This window comes from Jaculus jaculus, chromosome 7 (genome assembly GCF_020740685.1).
Source record: "Jaculus jaculus isolate mJacJac1 chromosome 7, mJacJac1.mat.Y.cur, whole genome shotgun sequence".
In the NCBI taxonomy this organism is placed as follows: domain Eukaryota; kingdom Metazoa; phylum Chordata; class Mammalia; order Rodentia; family Dipodidae; genus Jaculus; species Jaculus jaculus.
The window spans coordinates 111,321,663-111,342,453 of NC_059108.1; the positions used below are offsets into that span (position 1 = coordinate 111,321,663).

Below are 20,791 nucleotides of genomic sequence, written 5' to 3' on the forward strand. Positions count from 1 at the left end.
CGTGCCTGCCTACATGAAATCCTTGCAGGTAGATCACATGCAATGACACTTCTTCCTGATCAATGCTGGGCCCCTTGTAAGTGTAAAACAGGTTTTTCTAGGAACACTTACTGTGTAAAACTAGTTTAACGATTCTTTATAAGGATTGATATTTTTTAAAATATTTTATTTATTAGAGAGAGAGAGGAGAAAGAGAGTCTGATAGAGAGAATGGGCCAGCCAGGGCCTCCAGCCACTGCAAATGAACTCCACCTTGTGCATCTGGCTTACATGGGTATTGGGAAGTCGAACCAGGGTCCTTAGGCTTCACAGGCAAGCACCTTAACTGCTAAGTCATCTCTCCAGCTCCAAGACATTTTTATAAATAAAAGTATGGTGCACACCTTTAATCCCAGCACTCGGAAGTCAGAGGTAGGAGGATCACCATGAGTTTAAGGCCACCCTGAGAGTACATAGTGAATTCCAGTCAGCCTGGGCTAGAGTGAGACCTATCTCAAAAAAAAAAAAAAAAAAAGGAAAGCAAGAAAGGGAAAGGAAAGGAAAAAAAAAAAGAAAACAAGAGAGGTGTGAATTCTATACTTGAATATACTTGAAGACATAAAATTATTGGTTAAGGAAAAGAATAAATAACTCCTTCACTGGGAAATAGTGATCATGAAATGCTTGGGACTATTCAGAGCTTAAAGAAGAAAATTTATTGCATGTTTATTTTTTCCTTTATGAAGAAGATTTGAGAGTCTTCTTAAACCCCAAAGTTAAGTTATCCCTTACTAAGAGCATAATAATGTGGAGTTTTCAATGTACTAAGCCTATGTTTATGGGGGTTTATGGCATAATATGAAGGGAATAGGTGCAAAGGTGCTGTGAAAATAATATTTAATTACTTTGAAATACAATGTAGAGAATGTTAACTTTATCAAACTGGCATTTTTGTAAATTTTGTTTACATCAACTCCAAAGCCATTACCAATTGTCTACTATGACACAGTTTATGTTAGACCCTGCAATAAAAAGATGAGACTCAGTTCCAGATCCAAATTGACCAGTCTTGTTGGATGGATTTGTAGATGTGAGTATAACTAGCCAGGATGTGGTAGGGTTTATGCTAGCAATGTTTTTGTAAAGTGATGGATAAATGTGTCTGCTGAGTAGATCATAAGCTAACTGTTATGGGACCATCAACAAGGAGGAGGCCACTAATTTTTCCTGGGGACATTCATTCAGCAGTGGTTAAGAAGTGAGGGTCCAGCCAGGTGTGGTGGTACACGCCTTTAATCCCAGCACTTGGGAGGCAGAGGTAAGAGGATTGCTGTGAGTTCGAGGCCACCCTAAGAATACAGAATGAATTCCAGGTCAGCCTGGGCCAGAGTGAGACCCTACCACAAAAAAAAAAAAAAAAAAAAAAAAATTCCCTAGAGCAAAGTGGCAGTATGAAAAAGTATAAAGTGATTAATCATCTGTCTTTTAAGGCCCACACTGTTAAAATTTGGATCAACTTTTCTTTTTATTTATATAATAACATGTACTATATTCTATACTGGCAATAATATTTTGTGTTTCTCTTTCACCTAGCAGCATGAGCATTCTCCAGTAAAATGCCCTTACTATCTTTTTTTAAAAAAATACTTATTTATTTGAGAGAGAGAAACAGGTAGAAAGACAGAATGGGCACGCCAGGGCTTCCAGCCTCTGCAGACATGCTCCAGACGCATGCGCCACCTTGTGTATCTGGCTTATGTGGGTCCTGGAGAATTGAATCTGGTTCCTTTGGCTTTGTAGTCAAGCACCTTAACCTCTAAGCTATCTCTCCAGCCTTGTCATTTTTGTATGTTTGGAATAATATTTCCATAGGATACATGATAATGTAACAAGTACACTGTTTTTAGAATTTTGATATTGTTGCAGTCAACTTCAGGTCGCTGGGATGAACTTCCAGACCAGATACAGTTATGGAGGAAGGGATATTTACTGAAGCCTACAGATCCAGGGGTTGTTCTATAATGGTGGAAGAAGCTGGCCACTTTCACAGGCCCAAGCACAGAGAGAGAAACCAACACCATCACCAGCACAAGCAAGTACACTCCAGGAACCACAGGCAGAGAGCTCAAGCACCCTGCATATCTTTAGGTTGGAACTCAGATCCGTCCTAGAGCTGGACCCTAGGATGCACCCACAGTGCAGCCAGGTAGCTATAGATCTAAATCTAAATTACGAACTTTAATAAAATCCTGAATATATTGGGGTCATACATTCAACTACCACAGATGTTTTCACATAGTGATAGGCATTCTGGCCCAAACACTTTGTTAATATTTTTGAATAGCAAAGGGCTCAGGATAGATATTGCTTATGGGTATTCTGAACTTTTAAATTGAAAAAGTAGTATGTGTTAGGCTGGAGAGTTGGCTCAGTGGTTAAGGTGCTTGCCTGCAAAACCTAAGGACCCAGGTTCAATTCCCCAGTACCCATGTAAACCAGATGCACAAGGTGGTGCATGTGTTTGGAGTTCATTTGCAATTGCTAGAGGTGCTAGCATACCCATTCTCTCTCTATCTGCCATTTTTGCTCTTTCTCAAATCAGTAGTTTTTTTTTTTTTTTCTTTGTTTGTTTTGTTTTGTTTTTTCGAGGTAGGGTCTCACTGTATCCCAGCCTGACCTGGAATTCACTCTGAATTCTCAGGTCAAATAAATAAATTTTAAAAAGACCTTAAAGAAGGTAGTATGTATTCATTGTAGAATAGGGGATTGTTTTAGCTAGAAAAATGAGGTCCTATCTCTCAAGAACAAGTGTGTCAAAAATATTTTTACGGGGTTAGAGAAATGGCTTAGTGGTTAAGGTGCTTGCCTGCAAAGCCTAAGGACTTGGGTTCAATTCCCCAGGACCCATGTAAGTCAGATACACAAGGTCGCACATGCATTTGGAGTTCATTTGCAGTGTTTAGAGACCCTGGTGCGCCCATTCTTTCTTTATCTGTCTCTTTCTATCTCTCAAATAAATAAATAAAATAGTAAAAAAAAAATTTTTATGGTTTAGTTAAAATAATAATAATAAGAGTCCTGTTCTTTCCAGTCAACATCATGACATTATTTTCTTATGCTTTTGTATACTCTATAAATAATTTAGTAGATATGTATTCTATAATAAGTAAAAAGAATTATTAGAGCTATTTACTATTCTATCTAATTTTTAACTGTTTATGAGCTACTATAGATGTCTTTTTTTTTTTTTTTTTTTTTGGTTTTTCGAGGTAGGGTCTCACTCTGGTCCAGGCTGACCTGGAATTAACTCTGTAGTCTCAGGGTGGCCTTGAACTCACGGCAATCCTCCTACCTCTGCCTCCCGAGTGCTGGGATTAAAGGCGTGCGCCACCACGCCCGGCTAACAGATGTCTTTTTGTTGTTTTGTGGAGGTAGAATTTTAAGTACATTAGTATGGAATAATCAGTATTAGTTATTTGAATACTACTATTATAATATTACTAGTCATAATTAAAATATTAGTATTTCATTCAGAAATGAAGTTACTATGTCTAAAAGTATGGATGACTTAAAGGTACTTGGTAGGCAATTTCTTCCTTAAAAGTGTTAGATCTTCATCTTATGGAGTCCTTCTAAATGAGTACTTTCTTTGTGTATGTGGTATATATGTGTGTATGCATATCTCTGTGCACCCCATGTGCACACGTACAAAGGCCAGAGGAGGATGTCAGGCGTCCTCCTTTATCATTCTTCCACCTTATTTCCTTGAGACAGTCTCCCACTGAACCTGGAGCTTCCCTTCAGTTACAGTGGTTGACCCCAGCGGTTCTCCTGCCTCCATCCCCCTTGGGGATAGGGTTATTGGAGTGCACGGCCACACCCAGCTTTTACATGGATGTTAGAAATAAAACTCAGGTCCTTTTGTTTGCACAGGGAGATATCTCCCCAGATACCTAGTTGGGGTCTTTTTTGAAGGAAGGAAGGACACTAATGTTTGTCGAGCATCCATTATTTTATTTTCAACATGTGATAAAATTTACTTTTCTAGCACACAGAGCAGGCAGTGTGGCATCCCTATTCCCATGGGCCAGCCTCTTATCTAACCACCTTCCAGGAAAAGCTCCCTTGCCCCTCTCTTCACCCATATCCCTGAGAAGAATGGCTTCATGTTGAAGTCAGCCATTGGCCTTGTTCTTGGAAGGCTGTTAAGTGTTGACCTCCCTTCTGTGGCTGACAACTCTAATGCTCTTTCCGTCTTCAGAAGATCTGCAGTGATTACTGCATCAATGCCATGTATATGCTGCCCAGTGCATGGTCCAGCACATGATGGAGTTTTTCCCTATGGCCAATTCTGTGAACACGTTAGAGTCAGAGACATGCATAGCCCAGTAAAGTCTTGGCTCAGAGATCAGCTCAGAGTTCATGTGCAAATTTTTGGAATTGTTCTATTGGTTTTATACCTTTCTGGTAACCCTAGTATTTTTCAGCCCTCTGGGGCCTTCTTTGCTGATTCTTTGGCCAGTAATCTGGGGTTTTAATTTCCATCCTGTGTGCACTTCCTTGGTGGTCAGACAGTGGGAAGAAAGAAACAAAAAGCTCCTGTTGCAGTTTCTTTCTCGTTGTTGGGAAAAAGCACTCGACCAAAAGCAGCTGATGGGAGGAAACAGATTTATTTTGGCACACAGTCTCAAGAGGAAGCTTCATGATGGCAGAGAAAGCATGTCATGAGCAGAGGCTGGACATCACCTCTGCCACAAGAGGTGGAAAACAGAAGCAGAGGAGTGAGCTGAACTCTGGCAAGGGGGCGCTGGGCTATAACACTCCAAAGCCAGCCCCCAGAAACACATCTCCTCCAGCAAGGCTCCACCTCCCAAATTGCCACCAACTGGGGACCAACAATCCAGAACACGTGATTTTATGGGGAACATTTGATTCAAACCACCACACCACCTCTAGTGAGAGAGAAGGCTTCCCGTTGCTCAGCATGGGAGTCCAGCCCAACCACCACCACTGTTACTGTGCTGCTGACCCTGCTGCTGCCATGACATTGCCTGGTGCCCCTCCAAATCTTAACACCCCTTCCCTCGCTTGGAAATGGGAGGTATTTTTGTCCCCTTTTGATAGTGCTTCTGGGCCACACAGTACTGAGGGAGACAGACAGAGAAACTCCCTGCTGATATGATAGGAGTTTGACTCCCATGGCCCCATGTTAAGACGCAGCTCTTAAGCACTCCGAATGAGAAGACCAGGCACAGCTAGTTAAGTCAGTCTCCCCAGACCGAAGAGGCACCAAGTGCTGGAAAGAAAATCAAAGACCTAGCTGAAATTTTGTTGTTTCAAAATCACAAAGTGTTTTAACTTTCAAATAACTTTCCCCATGTGCTTCTTTTCTTTTCCTATTTAGTAATATCTGCTAATGCATAAACCATAAATTGGAAAAGAAGAATTATTGTTTAAACCATTTCTAATTGTTGCAGGCACTAAGGCTCCTAATAGTTATTCTAATCTAATTAATTTAATTTCAGCAAGTATTTTAAAGTGTGTTAATGTCATGCTGTGTGAAATTCATAGGTAATTCTGGGAGGGCCTATCCTCAGGATGCTTCCAGGCTTCCCAGCGAGATTTACAAATGTAAATCCTAAGTGTAGAAGTGACAAACGCTAATAAAGTACTGGGGGAATGTGAGGAATGAAGGAATTCTAAGAAGAAGCGTAGACTTACAGTTCTCCGTGTAAAATAGAAAAAGATATAAAAAAGCGGTTTACATGTGACACAATAAATCCCACAGCAGCCTCCCCGATAGCAGAGCTTCCACCCGAGCCCTCTCTTACCGCGTGAGATAAATTTCCACCCGGCTGCTCAGGAAATACTTAAATAAACCAGCATGTTCACAAAGGGTTTATTAGTAACTAGGCTTATAGAGTAAAAAGTGATCTTTCATGAATTACATTTAATATTTAGAATTTTAAAGGCACATCATATATTTTCCTGTCTTGAACAGAAAAGAAATATTTGTTTGCATAGGAATTCATGAAGGTGACCCAACTTGGAGAAAGAATTATTCACTTTGGCCATGGGGGTCTTGCGACAAATTAGTTCCTTCAGAGATTGTATTCCGCCCTGAGGAGTGGATTAAACTCACAAGAAGAATATATAACTGGACTGAGGAATATGGAAGGTATGAAGAGCAGGGTGTCTAAGAGTATGGGAAGTGTGAGCAGAGGGTGTATAAGAATATGCGAGGCAAGAGTATCAGGTCCATTTCTGGGGGAGGTGTGTCAAGGTAGGGTCTCCCTCTAGCCCAGGCTGACCTGGAATTCACTATGTTGTCTGAGGATGGCCTTGAACTCATAGTGATACTCACATACCTCAGCCTTGTTGCTGGGATTAAAGGTACACCCAGCCATCAAGTGCATTTTAAAAAATTTATTTACGTGAGAAAGAGGTAAATAGATAACTGAGAATGGGCACACCGGGGCTTTCAGCCACTGCAAACAAACTGCAGACACATGTGCCACCTTGTGCATCTGGCTGACATGGGTCCTGTGGAATTGAACCTGGGTCCTTTGGCTTTGCAGGCAAGCGTCTTAACTGCTAAGCCATTTATCTTTCTAGCCCATCAGGTGCATTTTTAAGCAGAAGGTAACAGTTTGTGTGCCTGTTAAAGGTACTACATTTTGTTGGGTGAGGTGGCTCATGCCTTTAATTCCATTAATTCCAGCACTGGGAAGGCTGAGGTAGGAGAATGGCTATAGAGTGTTCCAGGTCAGCCTTTGCTAGAGTATGACAGTGCCTCAAAAAAAAAAAGTAAGTAAGTAAAAAGAGGTACTATGTGTTAGAATCAGATGATCTCCATTTTTGAACTCTGATTGCCATCTGACAATTAGAAGTCTCGGTTTCCCAAAAGTGGCCCAGACCACCCATGTCAACTGTCAGTTCCCATTTCCTGAAGTGACCCAAGTCCCCAGCAAAGTGGAGAACGCCCTCACAACCAAAGACTTCTAATGAACCTACCACCCCATAAGAACCCCTAGTCTGTAAGAGAAGTGGTTTCTGACTTGCCTAGCCAGAGCCTTTCTCAGGTTTTCCAGAATAAAGTGTGTCACAGCTTTTTTCCTAACACTACATTTAGAGGTTTTGTGTTCTTATTTCAGATTTCTGTGTATTTGTTTAGAAATGGTCTCATATAGCCCAGACTGGTCTCAAATTTGCTATGTAGCTAGCAGTGATCCTCTGGTTCTCCTGCTTCACTGAACACCTGGGTGCTCGCCATTACATGTTCCACCATACCCAGTTCATGTGGTGTTGGGGATCAAACCCAGGGCTTCCTGCATACTGTCTGTGCCCACTGAACCACATTCCCATGTTCGTGTGTTTGTTTGGTTTCTGGTTTTTGACATAGGCTTTCACTCTGTTGGCCAGGCTGCTCTCAAATTTAGGATCCTCCTGCCTCTGCCTCTCAAGTGCTGAGATTAGTTTAACCCTACCATAACTAGCTCGTGAGATACCTTTAATCTTGTTGTTTGGTTGTTTTTTTAACATTCTTCTTTGCTCCTGCAAAGTATCACAAAACATGGAAAAAAAAAAAAAGAGGTAAGTAATGAGGAGGAAAAGAAAAAGGAAAGGGATCCCTTGGTACTTGAAAAAAAAAAAACACAAGAAGAATATGGGCTAGAGAGATGGTTCAGTGGTTATGGGTGCTTGCTTGTAAAGCCTGATGGCTTGGGTTCCATTTCCCAGTACTCACATAAAGCCAGATGTACAAAGTGACACATGCATCTGGAGTTCATGTTTACAATGGTAGGAGGCCTTGGGCACCCATTCTGTCTCTGTCTTTGAGAAATAAATGAATAAACGAAAAGCAGACACTTCTTCTGTGAGGAAGACTGAATGAAGTATGTTTTTTATGGTACTTTGGCATCAACCTCATTGTGTTTGGGGCCGTACAGTCTTCCTACTTTCCTCTATATGGAAAAATGAGCCCCACAGAAACAAATGACCCCCATTACTTCCTTCTTAAATTTGAATTGTGTGAGTATTGCAGCCTATGGTGTATAATTCATTAACATGAGACAAGATCATATGAACAAGTGTTGTTAGGGATTTTGAGTTCACGGGAGCAAACAGGCACCTGTTGCATAATAGCCAGAGCTGGATGACTGCATTGCTTGTTGATTCATAAGGAAAACTTTAAAAATAACATTCTGCTGGGCATGGTGATGCATACCAGCACTAAGGAAGCGGAGGCAGGAGAATTGTGAGTTCAAGGCTAGTCTAGGCTATGTAAGAAAACCCTGTATCAACAAGGAAATGTTCAGGTAGCTTATGATAATATGGGTACACATCACTCATTATCTCCATTTTATTAAAACAGACTGATAATAAATTTTAATTAAGAAAAATCAGCAAACGGCTTGGCCAAAACCCTTTTTGCAGCAGCATAGCCCCAGAAGTGGTTGGTTGCAGCCCCTCTTTGCTGTCATCTCCTTGCTGCATGGCCCTTTGGCTCCCGGCTGTGTCCATAGAGTGGCCGCTGCCTCTCTCAGCTCTTAGACTAGTGTCCCCGGTGCCTGCAGTCCCTCCCGTCAGTCCTTTTACAGCTGCTGCAACCCCAAATCACCTCTAATTGAACATTTTTAGTTTGGTCACTATCAGTGCTTGGAAATCTAGTCTATTTTAATGGCCTTATAAGATTATAAAATAAGCATTACATGTTCATAGCAATGAATGTAGCTGACAGGTTTTTTTTGTTGTCCCTGCAGATTTGATCCTTCATCTTGGGAATCAGTGGCCAACGAAGAAATGTGGCAAGCAAGGTGACACATCTGCATTGTTGTACTTCAGTCTGGGTTTTTTTTTCTTTTTTCTTTTTTTTTGAGGTAGGGTCTTGCTTTAGCCCAAGCTGACCTGGAATTTACTATGTAGTCTCAGTGTGGCCTCAGACTCATGGCTATCTTCCTACCTGTGCCTCCCAAGTGCTGGGATTAAAGGCATGCGCCACTATGTCCAGATCAGTCTGTTTTTAATATGGCAAAGAAATAGCTTGGGGTACTTCTCTGGGAGTAGGGATGAGTGGTGATTTAGTTATTTTGTTGTTGCTGGGACAAAATACCTGACAAACATCAGTTCAAGAGAGAAAGGGCTTCTTTCAGCTTAACAGTTCAAGGTCCACAGTGGGTCAGGCTTGGTGGCAAGAGTTGGAGACAGCTAGTCACATTCAATCTATGGCGTGAGGAAGAAGAGAGCAGTGAATGCCAGTGCTCAGCCAGGCTCTTCTTTTTATGACTTAATCAAGGTAATCCCTCACAGGTGATGGTAAGTCTTGTCAAGTTGACAGTCAGTAGAAACCACAAGTGGCAATAAAAATAGCATTTGTGAGCAACTATTTTGTTAAGGTATTGTATTAATTATTATATGTGCCTAGTCTCATTTTGTCTTCATAACAACCTGTGAAGAGTTTTCATTACCCCCTTTTGTGAAGGAAAGAACTGGAGGCACACAGGGTTTCCATGGCCATGTGGCCACAGTAATGGAATCCATAGCTCACACCTGACACTGGAGCACTCTTAACTCCTAGGCTCCTGCCCAACAAAGCCGAGTGATTGAGTGAGCGAGTGGCCATGGCAGCCCCACCGTCATCTGTGCCCGCTGGATAGTCAGTCCTTACTGGAGGCTAGGCACAGGCGTGACTGTGGCTCGGTTTCAGCCCACATGATGCTCACGGATGCAGAGTGTGACTCTAGATGTGACACATGAAAGGGTCCCGCTGTCCCGGGTAGAGCACTTCACAGTCGTACTGCTGCTGCTTTTGGTCCTTGGCATTGTTTTTACTCAAAGCAACGAACACTAGCAAAGGCCTAAGTGTATACAAAGGGTCTAAGCAACAGAGGCGGGTTCCTCATGCCTGCAGTTCGCTTCCTGCTTCAAAAATGTATTGATGCCCAATACATGTCGAGGTTTGTGCTCTGAGAATTGAGTTCTGGTATGTTTAAAGAGGTCCATTAATACTTGTGAAGAAATACAGCTCCGACATAATGATTACAAAGATAACTATGCTACAGTTTGTGCAACAGTGTTCTTTTGAAATTACGAAGCTGGCATCAAGTTGCCAGTCTAGTTAGAGACTGGCTGACTAGGTCACAGATGCATGTTCTTCATGTTGATTGTAGGAAAGCAAGGGCAGGTCATGGAACAGGAGAAAGCAGGCTGTTACTTGGGCGGGTAGTGACCTAATTGGGGAGCTAAATACAATTTGGATGGATTCATGTGGTCACAGATGCTGTCCCCCTTTGAAGAATGGTCACACGTGACCTAAGCTACTGTGATGGGGACCTTCAGAGGTACGCTGGGTAACAGAAATGCACTACGGGAGGAAGCCAGTGCCTGGCAGCGCTGCTGTGCATAAGCATTGTTCCTAAAGGCTTGCTATAAACATGATGTACTTTGGAGGGGGATGAACTGTTGATAGTTCAGAGAGAACCTCCATGAATATGAAGGAATGAAAACTAATACAGTGTTTTGTTTTTAATTCTGTGCCAATGGAAAGCCTGAAAGATTTAGTCCTGAATGTGAAATTGGCAATATGATTTTTAGTAGATTCCCCCTCCCACCCCCAGGATGAAGACACCTTTCTTCATCTTTAGCCTGGCAGAGACTGCGGATATGCCTTCAAATCTGAAAGCACAGCTCTACACCCATGCATACAAAGTACGTTATGCTTTTCTTTAGGGGATATTTGCTGGGAGGTGGTAATGACTGGATGGAGAGAGGCTAGGTGTACTTACAATAGGAATTTTATTCTTCTGTTTCCAGTTTATCTTGGACATTATAAAGCAGCATATGTGGAGAATGTTCAGTTGTATTACTAATGGTATCTAAAGTAACTAGCTCAGGCTGCAGGGATGGCATAGTGGTTATGGTGCTTGCGTGCAGAACCGAAAGACCCAGGTTCAATTCCCTAGGACCTATGTAAGCCAGATGTACAAGGTGGCACATGCATCTGGAATTCATTTGCAGTGGCTGGAGGTTCTGGTATGCCCATTCTCTATCTGCCCCTCTCTTTCTCTCTCTCAAAGAAAAAAGAAAAGCATTAAAAAACAAAAAGTAGCTCTAGCAAGCCCAATAATGCCCCCACAATAAGATGCTGTGTCCTGACCTCCAGAACCTGTGGCTCACCTTTCATGGCAAGGGGGCTCTGTCAGTGTGATTTTGTTATAGAAGGTGGATGGAGGTGATTGCAGAGGTCTTCCAGAAGGGAGGCCAAAGTGTCAGGTAGAAGCAGAGGTCACAGGGAGAGATGTGAAGTTGCTGTGCACTGGCCCTGGAGACAGAAGAAGAGGATGAGTGGAAGGTGCACGGGCCTCGGGAAAAGGCAAGGGACAGAATCTCCTTTGGTCGTCCAGAAGGAATGCAACCCTGTGAGTTTCTAGTTTCTTACCACAAGGTCCAGCCAATGAACTGATGTTATTTTAAGCCACTAGTTTGTGGTAATATGTTAGAGCAGCAGTAGGAAACTAATACAGTGGCTTGATTAAAAAAAAAAAAAACAAGTTCTGGCATGCTACCTTCAATGCAAAATCCTGATCCAAGCTGCACTTGAAATGACAAGGCCATGGCTGGAGAAGTCTTGAGTGAAGATAAGAGGTCACAGAGAGAGGCTGTCTTCTGTCACTGGGAAACTGACCAAACCTTCCAAAAACATAATAGCCACACTTCTACTGTGGGATGGGAGGCACCTGCACTGGTATGTTCAAGTTTACCCCACAGGAAACAAATACCCTAACGAGGGCAGACAAGGAGCCCAGGACTATGTGTTTGAACAAAGAGGTGTTTTTGCTCTCTCTACTCCTGAACCTCCTCAGCCAGGGCATTTGTTTGATGTGGAGTCAAAAGACCACTCATGGCTCGTTTTACCCTAACTTTTGATCATTTGTTTACTGTGTATTTGTTTATGCTGTTACTCACAGAGCATTTATTGAGCACCTACTACATACTGCATTTCATCCTGGAGAGCCTCAGCTTGTCCCTATAGCACAAATATCCAAGCCTGGGTCACAGCTCAGTCTTGTGCAGGCTGAGAAAGGAAAATGTGTTTGTTCCTTGTCTTGAGACTACAGCAAGAAGTCATATTGAGCCTCAGATTCTCTGCAACACTTGGGAAAACAAACACTCTTAGAAAAGCTGCTGCCTCTGCTCTGGTCCCTAAACCTCAGGGATTTTATTGTTTTATTATTTTTTGTTTGTTTTGAAGTGAGGTCTCAATAGACTGACCTGGAATTTACTATGTAGTTTCAGGATGGCCTTGAACTCACACTGATCCTCCGGCTTTGGTTCCCCCTGGTGCTGGGATTAAAGGCCTGTGCCACCACGCCCGGCATCACCCGTGGGATTTTGAAAACCAGTTTCTAAATACCTACTTGGTTTCATTAGCATGCTACGTGTCGTCCACATATCCCTCCTCAGAGAAAAATCGGGGAAGAGAAGCTACTGAGAGAAAATGATGATGAGGACAGGGTAAAGAAACTGTATTTTACCACAAGGTCAAAAGTGCTTTTGAGATGTATGACAGTATGAAGGGGACCAAGGAGAAAGCTGCTTTAAAAGGCAGCTTGGGGGCCAGAGAGATGGCTTAGCAGTTCAATTCCAGTTTCTTACCGCAAGATTAGGCCAATGAACTGATGGTCTTTTAAGCCACTAGTTTGTGGTAATATGTTAGAGCCATATAAGCCAGATGTACAAGGTGGCACATGCATCTGGAGTTTGTTTACAGGAGCTGAGGGTCCTAGCTCACCCATCATTCTCTCTCTCTCTTTCTCTCTCTGAAATCAATCAAGCAAATAAATAGAAAATTTTAAAGGCAGTTTGAAGACTGAGATTTATGAAATACTGAGATGACCTATCAAATGACGGTTATAGAATTTTTGTCAAGGATGCTGTATTAAAGCATGTATCCATTTAGCTGCTCTGGAGGAGCTTATGGGGAGGTAGATAATGTGCTTGGTCTCTTCCAGCCGGATGATGCTGAGAGTCAATGTGAATTCAGAAAGCACTGTTGCTCTCTGTGCCCAGATAGTCTCCTGGAACTGCTGGTCATTCAGTACCAATTTGACAGTCTCCAAGAAGGCTATGGAAGGAGGAAGCAGGATAATGCATTTTCTTTATCTCTGCTTGTTTATTAAATTTTGGAGTATTTCCTCTGGAAAATACTCATCAAAACTACAATCTGGTGGTGCCACCTTTATTTAATCCCATCACTTGAGAGGCAGAGGTAGGAGGATGGCTGTGAGTTCAAGGCCAGTCTGAGACTACATAGTGAATTCCAGGTCAGCCTGGGCTAGAATGAGACCCTACCTCGAAAAACCAAAACAAACAAACAAAAAACTATCATCTGGGGCTGGAGGAATGGCTCAGCAGTTAAAGTGCTTGTCTGCAAAGCCTAATGGCCGGAGTTTGATTCCCCAGTACCAACATAAAGCCAGATTCACAAAGTGGTATGTGCATCTAGAGTTCAGTTGGTTTGCAGTGACCAAAGGCCCTGGCAAGCCCATCCCCCTCCCCTTTCTCTCTTTGTCATACATGGTGGCCCACACCTTTAATCCCAGTGCTCTGGAGGCTGAAGTAGGAGAATTGCTGTGAATTCAAGGCCAAGCCTGAGCTAGAGTGAGACCCTGCCTCAAAATTTTTTTTTAACCTGCACCCAGTTAATTTTGCCTGTGGTGTTGGAAAATCAAAATCCTGAGTTTCTGTGGACAGAGTTTTGGCTATCGAGAAGGAAAAGTATAAGGCACTGAAATTTTTAACTATACCTCTCTTTAAGGAACCCTTGATTCTGTTAGGTGCAGTACACTAAATGATGGAATTGTCTAGATTGCTGCTAATATTACTGTCATTTTAATGTAGAGAAAAACTCATGTAAATAACATGGGGCAGAATTTCAAGTCTATCAAGTTCTTTTTCTACACAGTCTGCTAAAGAAAGCTATTTTTTTCCTCCAGCAGCTAAATTTAGAGTTTCAGCCTCTCTGCCTGTTGAGTAAATAGCTGTCTACCAGCTAGAACTAAATCCCTTTCCCTGAACATCTTTCTGGAGGAAGAGCATTTTGTCCTGTCACAGTGTGTCTTGGGTCCCTCCTGCAACACCCGAAAATGCCAGAAGCAGTTTTAGATGAAGCACATTTGCTTCCTGCTACTATCATAATTACAGTAACATCCTTGCATTTTCTGCATGGCCTGGCAATGATTAGATTTTTACTGTGGGCTGCTTGGATTTTTTTTTCCCTTGTGTTATTAATTTTTCTGTTTTGGAAACAATGAAAACAAAAGTCCAGGGATAACAATGGAATGCCAACATTCTTGCTGTTTTTCAGCTTTATCAGGAGATTGTCTATTCGCAAAAAGAACACCCAGTGAGCTGGCACAAGAACTATGCCATCGCCTGTGAGCGGATGCTGCGCCTTCCAGGGAGTGATGTGGCCCCTGAGGTCTTGCTGTCCGAGACCATCAGACACTTTCACCTCTACAGTCGGAAGGTGAAGAATGACCCACAGCGAGCAGATATTTTAGTTGCTCTTGAACACCTAAGAAAAGAACTGCAAAGTCTGAGAAATATGAAAAAGGCCTGAGATGGCAAAATGTGAAAAACCTCCTCATCATTCTGCTTCCAAAATTTCTGTTGTCCAAAAGGTTTTCCTTCAAGTAAAGGATCCGTAAAGAACCGAAAAGGAAGTCATCTCCCAGGCATAAGTTACATGGCACAGCAGTTCTGCTCAGTGGGGGTTTGGGGCTGAGATGCACAGTCTGTGCAAAATTGTGTTTGTCCTGTGTTAGCAAATTCACATGTCCATGAGACTAAACCAAAATCTGCTTCTACCATGTCTTGCCAAGTGACTGTACAACATAGATTCTTGAAGAAAATGAACCACGTTCATGTGCCTCAAATCCTAACCATGAGTTTACTAAGGGCTATGCCTATTGGATTAAATTCTTAAAATCTTGGTTCTAGATCAGAGGTCTCTTGTTTCCTAAAAGTGAGATAGTTTCTAAAAAAAGCTTATCACACTTCAAGTTAGAATTCCTTTAAAAAAAATAATGTGGTTATTACAGTCTCACACTTCATACTACACCTCAAGTAAGTGATATTTTGAAAAACTTCTGAATTTTATTATCTTTGACACTCCTCTGAAGTCACTAAACATAAAAGCTACTGCAATGTTTGCTTACTTCAGTTGCAAAAACTGGCAAGTTAAAGGGATTTTATATGTACTTAATTAATTTCATATTTATGTTTTACTTTTATTTGGGTTCACAGATTCAGGCCCAATAATTTGTAGGTTCCCGCTGTCCAGATGCAGGGAGAGCCAGCCGGGGGATGGGGAAATTGTTCAATAAATTCATTTCTGTTACAAGCATCTTTTATACATATTACTAAAGAGAACATAGTAAGAAATGCAAATAATAGTTCTTTATTTTATTATGACAGTTAATTAATAGCAACCTGTTTTAATGAATAAAGTCACTCAGAGTCCTTCAGCACTTCCTAAGTAGAGGCCAGAATCTGTAGGGATTCTTTTCCCCCCAATTGTATAGCTGCTAGACTCCAAGAACTATATAGGCCCCTGTATAGAAATGCTCACTAATGAAGAGGGAGGGCTAGAAGCTTGTCTGCATTCAAAGATCACTGGTGAGTCATTCAGCAAGAAAAGGCCCCTTACCAGGAATAGTCACAGTTCCGTGGCATTGTACTAGCAAAAGGGTCTGATCAAAGGTCTCCCGTGGAGCTTGCATGGTTCCCTTTCATACTACGACCATAATTAAAACCACTAATTCTCTTTTAAAATGCTGCAGGATGCCATGTAGGCATCTGTCTGGAGTGTCCTTTGTGATGTCATAAGCTGTTAAGGACCAGTGCCGAGGGCTTTTGAGTGAAATGCCAGTCATGAAGGTGCTTCAAGACAAGGGTGCCTCTAAAAGCTTGACAGGGCCTTGACTGCACAATTCGAGCTGAATTTGCCCCTTGTCAGCTGCCAGTAAATAAATCTCAAAGGGGGAAAGCTGAAGTTTCATTACCTGATCCGTGGGGCTTTGTTGGTTTTGGCATCACACAGGGGAAGCTCTTGCCCCTCCATTCTCTGGATTTGAAGATGTCCATTGGAGCCTGCAGTGCCTGGACAGGGTTCAGAGCGGAACCTTTTGAAGAGTGTCAATAGTTGTAACAGTTCAGCTGTTAGGAAGACAAATAAATGGAGGAGCTCATTAATCCGCTTTTGGCTCTCGGTGCCTTTTGCCCTTTTATCACAGCCTTATTAGGCTCCTACTCATCTTGAACCAGAAAAAATGAATTGAAGTTGTTGAGTACTAATTGGCAAAGACTTTTAATCATGGGCCAAGAACTTTCACTGACTTGAAAGTAACTTCTCCACAGGGAAGAGCCAGAAACCTGGTTTACCTTAAAACAAAAACCTGTTGGAGTTCAGTGTGGTGTAAAAATTTAAGGAAGCGTTGATAAATTGTCTAAGTTTATCCATTTGAAAGAAATCATATAAGATTATGATTTTCACCTTTTCTGGGGGAAAATGTACAATAAATCCAAACATTTGATAGAAATGCATTGTCATTATTGGTTCAAAAGATCTTGCCTGAATATGTGAGGTGAGCATGTTTGTTTCTGACGTGTCTCTGTGTGTATGTGTGTGTGTGTGTGTGTGTGTGCTTGTCTGCATATTTGTGCAGTGTTCAAGGAGCCTTATCAGGTATTTCCAGGTCAGCCTGGGCTAGAGTGAGACCCCTCAATGTCGAAAAACCCAAAAAAATGAAAAAGAAAAAATAGTATTTCTGTTAATAGCCTTAAGAATGGCAAGGACGCCTTTGAGAACATTTCCTTTGTAAATCTGTGCCTATTCCACAGAACTACATGTATTTCTGATACGCTCTGCAGATTGGTGACCACCAAGTGGTGCCTCAGCTATTTTGTATTTGTGCAGCAGTGACTGCAGACCATTCTTTATGGCAAAGCGACAAGACCTGAGGTAGATAGAATCATAATTATTTAAATTTCTAGAAATGATTAGATGTGGAAAAGTGAGAAATATTCAACAGAGCTGAAGGCTGTTGGGCTCTATTCCTACCTCAGCTACATCTAAGAATCCTTTCTCTTATGTAAGGCTAAGTTGAGTTTTTTTTTTTTTTTTTTTTTGGTTTTTCGAGGTAGGGTTTCACTCTAGCCCAGACTGACCTGAATTTACTGTGTAGTCTCAGGTGGCCTCGAACTCACAATGATCCTCCTACCTCTGCCTCCCAAGTGCTGGGATTAAAGGCGTGTGCCACCATGCCCGGTGAGGCTAAGTATTTTCCACCTGCTTCCTCTTACCTTTCCTAGGCTAGTGCTTACCGCCGTGAGGTCTCCTGGAGGGTTTCCTTTGGCCTCCCTCTGACGTGGAGGACACTGTGAAGATGGCCTCTCATGCAGGATTTGGCCAAGCACCCTCCTCACAGTGTCCCAGGAGTGCTGGGGGTTGGCAGGACGACGGGAATCCCACGATGCCAACTTCTGCCGGGAGTAGGATGGGGAGCAGCAGAACTGTCTGCCTTTCCATATGCTAGCGCCCTGCTGCCCGGCACCAAGGCCGGCCCACAACAGAGGGCGGGTGGGCATATGCATCATGGTGAGGCACCACTCTTGGTATTGACTCCAATCTTGTATTTTAAAAGAACCCTTTCTTAGGGAAGAGAAAGGAAGGGAGGAGGATACTTAATAGGTTGATATTGTATATATGTAATTACAATGATTGTAATGGGGAGGTAATATGATGGAGAATGGAATTTCAAAGGGGAAAGTGGGGGTGGGGAGGGAGGGAATTACCATGGGATATTTTTTTATAATCATGGAAAATGTTAATAAAAATTAAAAAATAAATAAATAAATAAAAGAACCCTTTCTTGAAAAATGTGTTTGTTCTATTACTCCAACATCACCAAAATAGAAGGGAATTAATTACTAGTGTTCAACTTTAAACCTTACAATAGAAATTGTGCAATGTTATTTTTGCTCATACTTTTAGCATTTTCTGGTAATATGAAGCCATGATGTTTAGCAGTTAGGAGATTTTAATTTAGGCCTATTTTGGGGGTCAGGATTACTGTTATGATAGTCTCCTGATAACTTGATGTCATCAGATTGGGATATAAAGAGTTGATTTTTCAATTTATATTTTAAAAGTTAAATGTTGTTGTTCTTTATCATTTTCCATCACTATCCTTCAGAAGTTAAAATCAGTGCTGTCAGTGTTCAAAAATAAATTTTCAATTTCAAGCAGTTAAAAACAGTCCTATTACAGTATATCCTTTTGTTTCTGGTATATTTTACAATAGAGTATGTCAAGGTATTACTTCAAATTCTGAACTGGCTCAAGTGCTATGACTAGGTAAAGAAAATAATTCCAGGACACGGAGAGATTTATACTGCTTTTGTTTATGCTCAGATTTTGTTGTGGATGCAAAACCATTCTTAAGCTTATGCGCCATCCAAATCAGTGATGTTTGCAGGGATGCCGGGACCATCTAAAGGCCAGTCTTGGCACAGCATTCCAGAGCAAACAAGGATTGAAGGCTCAGCCCTGCGCAGACTCGATGAAGACATCATTGTCAGACCCTCCAAAGGCCTGTTTGATTTGGATCAGCAATGGTTGATAGTTTTGAAGCCCAAGGAATAGTACCGTGTGCTCACCTGGATATAGGCAAATAAACTAACAGGAATATATCTTGAAAACGGTTCTTTTCCCTCCAGGAAAAAAAAAAGAAATCCTGTAGCTCTTCAGCAGTGTGACGTTTATCTGTAGTGCAGCACTGGAAAGGTGAACTCATGCCGTAGGAAAAGGAAGGGGAGAAGGAGGGGAGGGAGAGGAAGGGGAAGGAGAAGGGATGCAGAGGTGGAGGGAACAGATAGAGGTCTGCAAACTATAAAGCCAACAGTGAGTGGCCTCAGAGAGTCGTCTGCTTATTTTCTGCAGATCTCATATGTTAGGAGTGAAGGTTAATTTTCAGTAATAAAGATACTATGGCATTTAAGATTGTGATGTTGCTCAGGTTGAGAGTCAAAATGAAGGTCATGGACACAAGGGCCAGTAGTGGGGCCACGCTCCACTCCCAGTGATCAACTTAGAGCAACTCAGTAGGTGTAAGTCTTTTGCCCTAAGTTGCCGTTACATGAGGATAATGTTAAATTCAGGTGTACTAAAAGATCAATAGAAATAAGCCAAAGCTAAGATTTACCCTCTCATAAACATAGTTGTTTAAAATTTGTTCTACGTGGGGCTGGAGAGATGGCTTAGCCGTTAAGCACTTGCCTATGAAGCCTGAGGACCCCATTTCGAGGCTCCACATTAGCCAGATGCACAAGGGGGTGCATGCGTCTGGAGTTCATTTGCAGTGGCTGGAGGCCCTGGTGTGCCATTCTCTGTCTTTCTCTGCCTCTTTCTCTCTCTGTTGCTCTCAAATAAATAAATAAAAATAAAAAATATTTAAAAAATTTCTTCTATGTGTAGTATTACTAGCGTTAATGAAAAATACAATAGGTAGAAATGGAATAAACTTTCTCAGTACTGGGGGTTGAACCCAGGGCCTCATGTGTGCTAGGCAGACACTTTACCCCTGAGCTACAGCCCCAGCCCTATAATACAGTCTACATATTGGTAAATTCTTTTTTGTTGTTGTTGTTGTTGTTTTTCGAGGTAGGGTCTCACTCTGGCTCAGGCTGACCTGGGATTCACTATGTAGTCTCAGGGTGGCCTCGAACTCTTGGCGATCCTCCTATCTCTACCTCCCGAGTGCTGGGATTAAAGGTGTGCGCCGCCACACCCAGTGGTAAATTCTTTATAATATGTTATAAACTGTTATATAGACATTATTGATTATGTTCTATTTATAACCCTATTTAAAATTTATTTATTTGCAAGTAGAGAGAGAGAGAGAGAGAGAGAGAACGAGCTCAACTCTAGCCACTGCAAATAAACTCCAGATGCATGAGCCATCTGGCTTTATGTGGGTACTGGGGAATGGAACTTGGGTCCTTAGGCTTTGCAGGCAGGTGCCTTAACCACTAAGCCATCTCTCCAACCCCTACTTAATTTTTTAAGAAGCATAATCATCTTTTTAACAGTGTTTTAAAAGGAGTATTTTTGTAATATTTTAAAGAAGATGTTTGAGATTTCTCTTTAAAAAATTTTTTTGAACTTTATTTTGTAAGGAGAGAGTGTCAGCGCCTCTTAATGCTGCAGACGACCTCTAGATGCATGTGTTGCTTTGTGCATCCGGCTTTATGAGGGTCCTGGGGAATGGAGCCCCAGCCGGCGGGCTTTGTAAGCAAGCACCTTTAACCTCTGAGCCATCTCCCCAGCCCGAAATGTTTCTCTGGATGGGTGGAAACAACCTTAATGCCTGTGGGTGTCACCTGTACATGAAAGCGTGCGTGGGGTACATAAGACCTACCGGGAAAGGCTGCTGCGAAGCCACATCCAGCCGCTCCTCGTGGATGGGTCACCCACCACCTCAGGAAGACCACCGTTCCCCTGGTATCTGGGGTGCTGAGGCTTCAATCTAAAAACTGACTGTGGACATGGTGGCGGTTTTGAGGAAAGGGGAAAGGAAACATTGCAAAGCCAAGTTTGTTTGAGTTACTCTAACAGAAGCTACTGAAAGTTAAGAGCCATTGTTAGGATGTGGGAGATGGTCCACTCATCAAAACCTCAGACTCCTCTAGTGAAAAAGTTAAAAAGTAACTAAGCAGGGAGAAGAGTTCTTTCTTTCTTTACCTTTTCTTT

General features: G+C 42.1%; 1 protein-coding gene across 3 annotated transcripts in view; it reads left to right on the forward strand.

Annotated features, from left to right (window-relative positions):
* Positions 1–16,580, forward strand: part of Tmem260 (transmembrane protein 260) — a 65,652-nt gene extending 49,072 nt beyond the window's left edge. For 2 of the 3 annotated variants that reach the window (XM_045154333.1, XM_004649214.2), the window contains 4 exons: positions 5,981–6,157; positions 8,742–8,795; positions 10,596–10,686; positions 14,345–16,580. In XM_045154333.1, the coding sequence (XP_045010268.1) occupies positions 5,981–6,157; positions 8,742–8,795; positions 10,596–10,686; positions 14,345–14,599 (577 nt within the window). In that variant the 3' untranslated portion in view covers positions 14,600–16,580. The remainder of the gene's footprint in view (positions 1–5,980; positions 6,158–8,741; positions 8,796–10,595; positions 10,687–14,344) is intronic. The other variant, XM_045154335.1, reaches the window with a different exon arrangement.
* Positions 16,581–20,791: the final 4,211 nt, after the last annotated feature.